We start from the raw sequence: 11,112 nt of genomic DNA, 5'->3' as shown, positions 1-11,112 counted from the left end.
TTTTTTTTTTTTCTTTTACTTCTTGAGTCTTGCTATGCAGCTCTGCCTGGTCTGGTACCAGACATGAACCACCATGCCTAGCTTAATGCTCTCTTGTTGGCAATTTTTAGTTGTTTGGTGTTTTTGCTTTTCCTATGGTAAAATTTCTGAAGCCCAAGCAAGTAACTTGCTTTTATAATAAAAACAAACAAGTAAATAACTGTCCCCACCTAAAAAGGAAAATAGAACATCTCTACCCAGACTTCCTGGGCAACCTGGTGCATGGTTTTTCTTTAGTTTGTCTGGAAATTTCCTTATAGGCTCTCCCTCCTTGACAGTTAAGAACCTTAAGTACCTCTCTGCTTATTAACTGGACTCCTGTGGAACCTACACTGTGAGCACACAATAGTACCTGAATTCTCAACCCAAATATCAAGGCACTAGTTAACTCATGACTGCTGTAGAAACCCCATCTTGTGCGTGGGTTTGCATTCTGTAGCCTTGGTTATTCAAATCACTCTTATTCCAAAAATATTACATGGAAAATTCCATAAACAAATAAATTACAAAGGTAAGATTGTATACCTCCTCAAATACTGTAATAAAAGCTTGCCCTTTCTACGAGATGAATCATCCACCCCCTTGTCCAATGTATCCACACTGCACACAACCAACCCAGTAGTCACTTAGCAGCCCCATCTTGTTGCCAGACTGTCATGGTATCACAGTGTTTAGTATAGATAAGGTTTGGTACCACATGAGAATTCACATTTATTAGGATCTGGAAGCTGCTCTCTGACAACCAAGGGGGCAGACTATTAGGTAGGAGAAGTGAAACTCCCTTGCAAGGCCCTGGCGCTACTGACCATATGGAGGCTGTATCTCAAAGACTGTCCTGGCCCAGACATACACAGCTCCAGCTCACCTTTCCTTCTCTCAGGCCAGTCAAAAATCAGGGGGCAGGCTCTGCTGCCAGAGTCAGAGGCAAGGCCCATCCTGCTGGGTTGGATTAATTCCCAGGGTCAATGGCACAGCAGGATCTATTCTCAAATCCCAATAGGACACAAGGCAGCTGCATCACCATGGAGACAGGAAACCGGAAGCCCCACAGGTCATCTAAAGTGTTTCAAAGAGATATTCACAACTTCTAACAATAAAGGAAATTGGATCGGGAGAAGAAAAACTTTATGACACGAAGGGCAGCGGAGTATACTCGGGGCAACAGGAAGAGGAAACAAGAGGCCCAGCGTGCTCCCAGGTGTGCGTTGATTAGTAAGTCTGAGGGTGCATCCCTTCTGCCTACTTAAACAGAGTGTACAGACTAACCCTCATCAGTTCCTTTAGTTTGCAAACGAGGAAACTGAGGCCAAATCAATTCAAGACTGAAACCACCTTCCGAGATCGCAGACCTAGTGAGCAAAAGAGCTGGGTTTTTAGAACAACTTTGGCCTTTCAAAGAGCAGAAGCTGCCTTGAGGCACTGGGCAGAAGCGGAGAATCGCTGCCAATCCCAGCAATTTTTACTCAGAAAGATAGTGAAAAGGGCCTCGAGCAATCTCATAGCTGTAGGCGTGAGCAAATCCAGGTACCACGCGAATGAAGTCGAGTCTGTTAAACTCTCCCTGATCGGGGAGGGGGCACAGCAGACCACCAACTTCATCTCCTCGAAGCTTACTGTTGCCCATGCCCTCTAAGTCCATTTCCAAACTGAAAGAAAAAAAAAACTGTCATGGCCTGGGGAGTAGAAGGTGACAAGTGCCTGATGGTCACAGCAGGCTCATCCTGTGGCTCTAACCAGGACCCCTTTCTGAGTTCTGTTTTCCAGGAAATCTACCGACCTCAAGTGGAGACTAAAAAATTGTCTAACAAATTTAAAGGGTGGAGGAGTCTGGGAGGCCCAGGGTCAAAGGTGGCAGCCGCTGCTGAGGCTATTTGTTTCCTTGTCTCTCACCTGTTGAAAAGCCAGCAGCCCCAACAGGAACTAGGCTCTGACTACACAGGATCTGCCCTGCACCACCTACAAGAGTGAGCTGGGCTGGACTGAAAAGTCACAGGCGCCCTTCCCACCGCCCTCCACCCAAAGCTAGGAATTCAACAGCCAGAGAGAAAGGAAGGCGGCTCTGGGCATCGGACACGGCCATTGGGCATCTCGACGGCTCTGCTCTATCCCCGGGCAACAGCACACCCGCACCAATGAATGGGGCCGGCCCTGTGCTAGTCGCCGTCAGCTCTCCGGGAGTCACAGCCACACCCACACAGTCCTAACCGTCCCACAGGCACTGACTAGGAGTCTCTTCAGTCTGCTTAACTCGAATTTCACCCTGTCCAGACAAAATGACAACTCTGAGGTGTGGGATTCAAGGGACCACTCAGTTACCAGCTTGACTTTCTTAGGTTCGTTCTGATTTTTTTTTTCTTTTTAACTTTCCCGCCTCTTCGCCCTCTAGATAACCCCCCTCCCTCTGCACCGCCTTCACCCGAGAAGGATGCTCCGCGACCACTCACAGAGGGTTCCAGCGCTCGGGCAGGCGGCGGTGCAGCGAGATACGGTCGCTCAGATAGATGTTGATCTGGTGCCGCTGCACGCTCTCCTCCTGCAGCCGCAGCTCCTCGCCCTGCAGCTGCAGTCGCACCGCCTCCCCCTGCGCTCCCAGCGCATCGGCTGGCAGCGGCGGCCTGGGCAGCACCGGATCGTGACGCCCGGGGAGAGAAGTCCGCGGGGGTCCCGGGTCCACCGTCCCCGACCTGCTTCGAGCCCGCAGCACCGCGCCCAGCCCAGCCAGGGCCAGCAGGGCCAGCAACGCCTCCCGGCCGCGCCGCAGCCCCCGCGGGCAGCGCCTCCTCACCGCACGCCCCCACATGCACCCGCTAGCTGCGCCCCGCGGCCTCGGGCCGAGGCTGGACCCGGATCCCGGAACCGCGTTCGCCCCGCCCCCGGCCCGCCCCACCTGCGCCCCGCCCCCTTCCTGGCGGCAGCCTCCCGCGCCCACCTGCCCGTGCCCACGTGGACGAGCCGTGAGTTTGGCAACCCCCGCGGCGCGAGTGTCGGCTGAGCGCACCGCTCCAGGGCGCTGTGGGGCTACTTCCTTGAACTTACGTGACCCTAGCACTATCGCAGATGGAAGGTCCCTAACCTTAGCCACTACGTGTTCAGGATGTGCTGGCCGAGACGCATGAACGCTGCAGGCGGCCCAGTGTGGTACTCAGTGGAGCCTATATTAAGTAACTTTCGCCTGGAGTCCATGTTTTTCCAAGCTGTGTTTTTCAGTCTTCGTTTTAGGGACATCTACACTCCACACGCCCATCACACGCGTGAGCGTGCTTGCACACATACACACACACACATACACATACACACACACTCCGTCCTTTCCTGTGATGTACCTCAGGTCTTGGCTCAGGGCTTTCTTGTAGAAGAAAAAGGGAGCCCACAGGGTCTTTGCTTCGAAGCTTGAAGGACAGAGTTCCATCCATAGGGCTTCCTCAAGTTGTCCTCCAACCTCCATGTGTCTTATAGACATTTGTGTATACATACATGCATACGGGTACAAGTTTTAAATTTAAAGTTTAAATCAATAATTTGTTGATATATTAAAGTCAAGAGTCTCAAGTAGCCCAGGCTGACCTCCAGCTCCTGATCCTCCTGCCTCCATTCCTGAGTTCTTGGTCCCTGGCACCAAACCTAGCTAAATGGTGTCTCCATCTCCCTCCACCCCCCATGTTTACTGAAGTATGGTCTCACTCTGCAGTCCTGGTTGAGTCTAAACGTTCTACATAGCCCAGGCTGGCTTCTAACTTTTAGGAATAAAATGTCTTCAGTAACTTGCACGAACTACAACTTTTACCTTTAGCTGTGGGGGAGGAAGGAGCAAGGCTAGGCTACTGCCCGGTGCCTTTGAAAGTGCTATTCCTGTATTCCACTTGCCCTGCTCCACCTTACCAATTCTTTCTGAAGCCTTCAGCAACTGTAGCGCTTTCAGGAGGGCTTATTATTACTATTACTATTACTATTATTATTATTATTATTAATTTTACCACTAATGACACCTTTTCACTGCAGAAGTTTTTGTGTAACTCTGGGTATATATGTATATAAAAACCAGTATACAAATCAAACATTTACTCATGGTAAACTGTAAAGAAACTCCTTTTAAAATACATATAATTTTACTATTTATTAAAGAAGAAAGCAGTTTATATGTTGAGATGGATGGGCTTGCTTATTTTTACATAAAGACTTAAGTTAGGGCTAAACATTCAATACTACAGGACACAAAACATCGTCATAATTTTCAGACTTATATTGGTGCTGTAGAGCTAGCTCAGCCATGAAGAGCATCCATGTTTGAAAGTGATGTCTAAATTGAGTGACAGGCAAGGTGACAAATCAGAGAAAGATTTGACAGAATTGGATATGCATGACTCTCATGAGAACAGAGAGGAAAGGGAAGCTACTTAAGAGAGAGCAGGGCAGAGAGAGAAAAGGAGAGAGGGCAGTTTTATCAGGACAGTTGTACAGAGACAGGTTGCAGAAAGGAAACAAGCTAGACATAGGTGAAGACAGAACAAACCAGAGAATGAGAAGGAGCCAGAAGATTAGAACAGATAGCCAAAGTTAGTATGAGGCCAAGCAGAATACATACACCCAGGCTTTTAAAGAAGCCAGTTTGAATCAGTCAGTGTGGAGAGGAGTTTTGAGCCAGAACAGCTGAGTTGACCAGCCAGCCAGAGTTCAGAAAGCACTAGAAAGGGGGAGCTTATTCAGCCGTAAGTCTCAGAGGCTGAAAACATTCTAGGCCTGGTAAGATTGTACGGAGGCTAGAAGCTTCCAGGAGTAGGCCTTGATTAGTAGGTGGAGGCAGTAAGCCTCCAAGACAACAATTACGTCAGACAAATAAAAGATACTTTTACAGTTGGCCAGAACCATTCTTCCCCCTCATTCCTCTCTTCTTCCTTATCAATAGATCCTTTAAAACATTTTTTAAAAATATATTGTATCACTTTTTGACCTAAGCTGGCCTCAGACTTGAGGCCCCAGAGTTATGGTTGCTGGCATGTGACCTCCTGCCCTGTAGAACCTTTAATTGCTAATTTGTTTATTTGTTTCTCTGAAAAGACTAGAGAGTACTTTTTCCAGCTTCTGTTGCAGCTAGGCCTTGCCATTTGGCCGTCCAGGCAATCCATGTCATCCCTGGGCAACAAGAGCTGGTGTCCATGCAACTCTTGAATACAATACCCTCAACCTACAGCTTTTTTTCTCTCCTGTGGTTTCAGTTACCTGAATTTATGTACAGTTTGAAAATATTAAATGAATTTTCCAGCCAGAGATAAACAATTCATAATTTTCAAATTGCAGACCTTTTGTTGGGATCCAGGAATTGCCTCATAACCCACTCGAACACTGATCTCAGTCAGAGATAGTTTATTGAGCATACACATGCCCCAGGACTGGTTGACCAGGGCCATGGTCCAGGTTCCAGAACCAAACTCAAGTTAAGATTCTACGGAATTTTAAAGCCCAAAATCTACAAACATCTGTGCCAAGTTATTTCACCAATCAAGATTTAGGGATAGAGTATTTCCTTGGGGACATGTTTTTGTTGAACTTTTAGCCTGCTCCTATTGGTTGGGGTTTTCAATTGCCTTGTCTAATATTCATGTTCTAACTTGTCTACCAGGATAGGTCTTGTCTAACATTCATGTCCAAACTTGCCAACCAGGATGTCAATTACCCATGTACATGCCTCTTTCTGCCAAATAGGATGTCAGTTCTCAAGGGAGGTCTTGGGAACTTAAACTTTACTAGACCACTACCCAAAATAGAAGTCTTATTCCAAATAGTTTCTTATATTGGTGCAGGTGTCTCTCTTATGTTGGAGTCCATCCCAGGAACAGCTTATAAAGGCAAATACCATAAAGGCTTATACCTAGGTGCAGAAAATGCTGTTGGGTGGTGGGTTCAGATCCAAGCTTATTGTGGGTAACTATACAAAGCAGTTCTGCTGATTTCTATCATTATTGGTTTTCAAGGGTTCAGAACATGACAGAATATGTAATCAACTTGGGCATGAGAAAGTTTCCTAGAAGCAGCAGAAACATGTGAGAAAATTTCCTTATAATGTCAGGATAGCCAAGTAACAGTTACCTAGGCCTTAACACTCCATCTAGGCCTCAACATTTTACCTAGGCCTTAACATTCCATCTAGGCCTTAACACTCCATCTAGGCCTCAACATTTTACCTAGGACTTAACATTCCATCTAGGCCTCAACATTTTACCTAGCTAGGCCTTAACATTCCATTTAGGCCTTAACATTTTACAGAGGACCTAACACCTTTCTGAGTAAAATGATGAAATCTTGTCTGCTTTTCTCTGTTCTCCCCTGAACATGAATCATGTTCTTGTCTAGAGAGTCCATATTATATAGGCTACCCACGAGGAACTTATTTGGTCCCCGTCTTGCTTACTGAATCAATAGCTACTGTATTGAGTGCTGATGCTGGTGGTCAGCTCCCCCTTGTGCACTTAATGACGGCTCCAAGTGCAGAGTCAGTGATGCTGAAGTTCAGAGAGATCAAAGAGACAACTTATAGTGCTTCCTACATTCCAGTTCTCAACTAAATCCACACACGCACACACACACACACACAAAGATAAGGTTGCTATGATATACAATGTAATAAAATATTTTGAAAGACGGAGACCCTGCTTATTTAACATATGCTCATATAATTGCTCTTCTTTTTATTATTTATTTATTATTTTTGTTAGCCTTAAGTTAAACTTTATCATAAGTAACAGAGATGAAAAATATAACACATATACTATTCACTACTGTGGTGATTACTCTTCATGGTCAATGTGACTGGATTTAAAATCCCATAACAGACATACCTCGGTGTGTCTGTGAGAGTGTTTCCAGAAAAGTCTGAGTGAGGAAAGAAGGCCCAGCATGAATGTGGGAGGCAGCATCTCATGGGATGTGGTCCCAGACTGAGTGAAAAGCCATGAGGGAGAAAGCTGGCTGAGTGTTTGGCAGTGTCCCCTCTGTTGCCCGCCTGGGGGAGCAGCGTGACCCTCCAAGTCACATTGTACTGCCCTGCCTTCCTGCCATGGTGCATTATGAACTCTGAGCCCTACGAAACCCTTGCTCCCTTGCTTTGCTTTCTCACAACTATGAGAATAGTAACTAAAATTATTATTAGCGAAGGTTTTTGGGAATCTACTGGAGATCACTGACATATACTGCTAATAATGGGGTAACGGCAGTGCCATTTCTTAAAAACTTTAAATGCTATCGTTTATTTCATTTTCATGATTACAGACAATATAGGGCAACATCAATAAGCAAAGTCAGTAAGTGCCTTTCCTTCATTTAACCAGATGCAGCCCTCTGTATGTCGATAGATTTAATTAGTTGACTTGAGTTGGAAGTTGACCACAGAGAATCTTTTAGTCTCCCTAATGTGAGTCTTCCATGAGGATCTTCACTATCTTCCAGGAGCCCCAATATGGTGTCATTCAATCCCTTGAAGTTTGGTACTGCAAAAACTCTCTTTTAAGGCTATCTTCCTTTTTTGAAGACCCAGCCTCCAGCAATCAAAAGTGTTAGATAAAGATAGAACTCGCTCCCAAACATTGATTGAAACCCTTCTGCCCGAATCCCTTTTCAGAGCATTGACTCTTTGAGAGGAACAAAGGCAGCAGAGAAAGGTAGGGAAACTTAGAAGGACATGAAAAAGGAAAGGGAACCCTGTAGTAGTTTAAATGAGAATGGCCCCCAGAAGTTCGTGTATTTGAATGCTTGGTCTCTAGTTGGTGGAACTGTTTTGGGATGGATTAGATGGTGTGGCCTTGTTGAAGAAAGTGTGTCACTTGGGATGGGCTTTGAGGTTTTATAAGTCCACACAAAGCCTAGTCTCACATACACTCTCTGCCTCCAACTTTCAGATAAGGTGCAAGCTCTCAGCTACTGCTCCAGTGTTATGCCTGCCTGCCTCCTCCACGCTCCCTGCCATGGTCTGACTCTTTGGAACTGTAAGCAAGCCATTGATCAAATGCTTTCTTAAGTTGCCTTGGTTTCTTGGTGTTTCTTCATAGCAATAGAACAGTAACTAAGACAGAAATTGGTACCAGGGACTGGGATATATCTATGACAATCCTGACCATGCTGTTTGTTGGAGAAATATGGAAAATATTGGGACTTTGGACTGGAAAATTGGGTGAATAGTGCAAGCAGTTTTACCCTGCCAGCCAAGTAGGAGCTTGGGAGACAGTAGCATTAAGAGCCATGTGGACTGTAGAGGCCCAGTTCAAAAGGCTTCAGAGGGAACAACGTCAGTAGCTAGGCTAGAAACCACTCTTGAAATATTTGGGTAAATAATGAAACTGTTTTCTGCTCTTGTCCTAAAGATCTGCCTTAGGCTAAATTGAAGAGTTTGAGACTAATACCATTCATTGGCAGAGGAGATTTCAAGACAGCCTAGTATTGACTGTGCCCTGTGGTGATCAGTGATCACTCTTATGCAGATCTACAATGATCAAGAACAAGCAGAGAAAAATGAAATACAAAATGTGTGGTTTGAGGAGAAAAGTAACACAAAGGAAAATCCTGTTGGACTCAGTGCTTGGGCTCAAAGAGATAAGAAGTCTAAAGAAAGACCTGATGAGGATTGAAATAAAGGGGCAGCATCCTTAGGGAAGACCACAGTCACCCAGTGAAGCTTCCAACTTATGAAATGAAAATGCCTAAAGACTTTCCTCCTGAAGTAAAGGGAAGCTCATTCAACAAAGGAAAACATCAAGCCCACGCTTATGAAAATAGAATTCAAGGAGGGGTCCAGGTTCCAGATCAAGCTAGCAGAACTCGGCTTCTTTAGCTATGTGGTTCTGGCTTAAGAGTCAGAAAGGATACAGGGTTAGGGGGGTTGTCAAATCTTCCTCTGTGGCTAAGAAAAGCTGCCAGTGTGGGGCATGCGGCAGAGGAATCCCTGCATGGAGGCTCAGAGAGACCATTTCATGACGCTGTGAAGGTGGAGCCTAGATTGTATTGGACAGCCCAAGATGTTGGAGATGCCAGAGCCATGGAATGTTTGCCAGGGCGAGGTACATACAGGAAGTAGAACCAGTCCTAGAGAAAGAAGTATGTTTCAGTCAACAAAGCTGGACGGAGTGAAAGATCTAAGAAGCCATTTAAGCACTTTGATATCAGCCGTAGAATTCCATGACTTGGAGTTTACCCTACTGGGTTCGGTCTTACTTTGGCCCAGTATTTCCTCACTATGCTCCTAATCTTCCTTTTTGAAATGGCCATGTATATTTTGTGCCACTGTATTTTGGAATTATGTAGTTTGCTTGTTCATTTTGATTTTACAGAATGTTACAGTTAAGAGAGTGCCTAGAGTCTCAGAAGAGACTTTAGACTTTAAACAGTCTTGAGGCTGTAAAAGGCTATAGGGACTTTTGAAATTGGACTAAATTAATTTTGCACTATGATATGTCTACACACCTATGGGGGTGGGCAGGGAGATGTGGTGGTTAGAATGAGAATGCTTCCCATAGGCTCATATGTTTGAATTACTGGTCTCTAGTTGGTGGAACTGTTTTGGGAAGGATTGAGAGGTGTGGTTTCTTGTCAGAGGCATATTACTGGGGATGGATGGGCTGTGAGGTTTCCAAAGCCCATCCTAGACCCAGTCTTTGTTTCTTCCTCCAGCTTCAGATAAGATGTAAGGACTCAGCCACTGCTCCAGCACCATGCCAGCCTGCCAGCCATGCTTTACCATGCTGGTCATGGATGTACACCTGAAACTGTAAGCAAGTCTACAATTAAATGCTTGCTTACTTGCCTTCATTCTTCCTTCCTTTCTTCCTTTCTTCCTTTCCTCTCTTTCCTTCCTTTCCTTTCTGTTCTTTTTCTTCTCTTCTTTTCTTTTCTTTTCTTTTTGATTTTTTTTTTTGTTTATTTCTTTTGAGGGGGTTTTCTGTGGTAGCCCTCCCCTGGCTGTCTTAGAACTAACTCTGTAGACCAAGCTGGTCTCGAACTCAGAGATTAGCCTGCTTTTGCTTCCCAAGCACTAGTATTAAAGGCATGTGCCGCCACCACCACCTGAATAAATGCTTTCTTTTGTAGGTTTCCTTGGTCATGGTGTCTTGTCATAGCAATAGAAAAGTAACTAAAAAAAAAAACTTCTTGAATCCGGTTGACTGCCCTCTCCAGCAAAGAAGACTGAGTCCCAGCACAGTCACTCCTGCTCATGACCTTTCTCTCTCCCAAGCTGTGAAGCTGCAGTTTTCTCATGACAGAGAGAGAACATGTCTTAAACCCTTCAGACAACCCTAGTGGCTGCTGGTTTTACCTTATGAGTGTTAGATTTGAGTTGAGAGCTAACAGATCACATTTGCCTGCAATCTTGCAGACACTAGCAGGCTCCTACGTGGAGGAAGTCCACGTGGAGGACAGGCTCCCAGTCACCACACTGCTTATGGAAGGAAGTGCTAAAATTCAGAGGTGAGGCAGCTGTCTGTCATCTAGTCCACACAATCTAATTCCCAGATTCTGCAGGGAAAAGGAGACAGCCTGTCTGAATTTATAGGGCAAACTCCCTATAAGGTACCAGGACTGGAGGAGAAGGCAGGCACGCTGGCAATCACAGTCTTCACATATCAAAAGACAGATAGGTAAAGTGCCACCCATCCCATGAAGGCATCTAGAATGTCATTCCTCCATTTTTCTCTCACTTTCTCTAGACTCCTTCCTCTCTTCCCCACAGATCAAAGCCCCATCTCCCCACCCCCTCCTAACCTCTTAAACTATGTTTTCCAGTCAGAAAGTTTCCTCTCTGTTCATACCCTGCCACGTTCTATTACTCAAACTAACCTGGGGGTGGGGGTGAGGGTGGGGGTGGGGAGGAGCCAACCTTGTCTATGTCTTCCAACAGATTTTGATCTGCCCAAGGTGATTCTGAAACCATCCTCTTATCTCACCAATAGAAAGAAAAAAAAAAGGAGAAAGTGGGGGGAGGTGCATCAGAATGGCTTGTTCGGCTAATGCTAGGACATTTGTAACTCTCCTTTGGTGAGCCCATCCCCATGATTGGAAATATGTCTGATTCTTTCCCTGGGAGCTATCATG

The 11,112-nt window shown here is 45.6% G+C and overlaps 1 protein-coding gene across 1 annotated transcript in view; it reads right to left on the bottom strand.

Annotated features, from left to right (window-relative positions):
• Galnt12 (polypeptide N-acetylgalactosaminyltransferase 12) overlaps window positions 1–2,908 on the bottom strand; it is a 27,916-nt gene extending 25,008 nt beyond the window's left edge. The window contains exon 1 of the mRNA XM_031377347.1: window positions 2,484–2,908. Coding sequence (XP_031233207.1) covers window positions 2,484–2,839 — 356 coding nt within the window. The 5' untranslated portion in view covers window positions 2,840–2,908. The remainder of the gene's footprint in view (window positions 1–2,483) is intronic.
• Between the last annotated feature and the right edge of the window lie 8,204 nt (window positions 2,909–11,112).

The sequence above is a fragment of the Mastomys coucha genome, unplaced genomic scaffold (genome assembly GCF_008632895.1).
Source record: "Mastomys coucha isolate ucsf_1 unplaced genomic scaffold, UCSF_Mcou_1 pScaffold18, whole genome shotgun sequence".
NCBI classification, from domain to species: Eukaryota; Metazoa; Chordata; class Mammalia; order Rodentia; family Muridae; genus Mastomys; species Mastomys coucha.
Note: the sequence above shows the minus strand (reverse complement) of the source record. Positions and strands in the feature narration are given on the sequence as shown.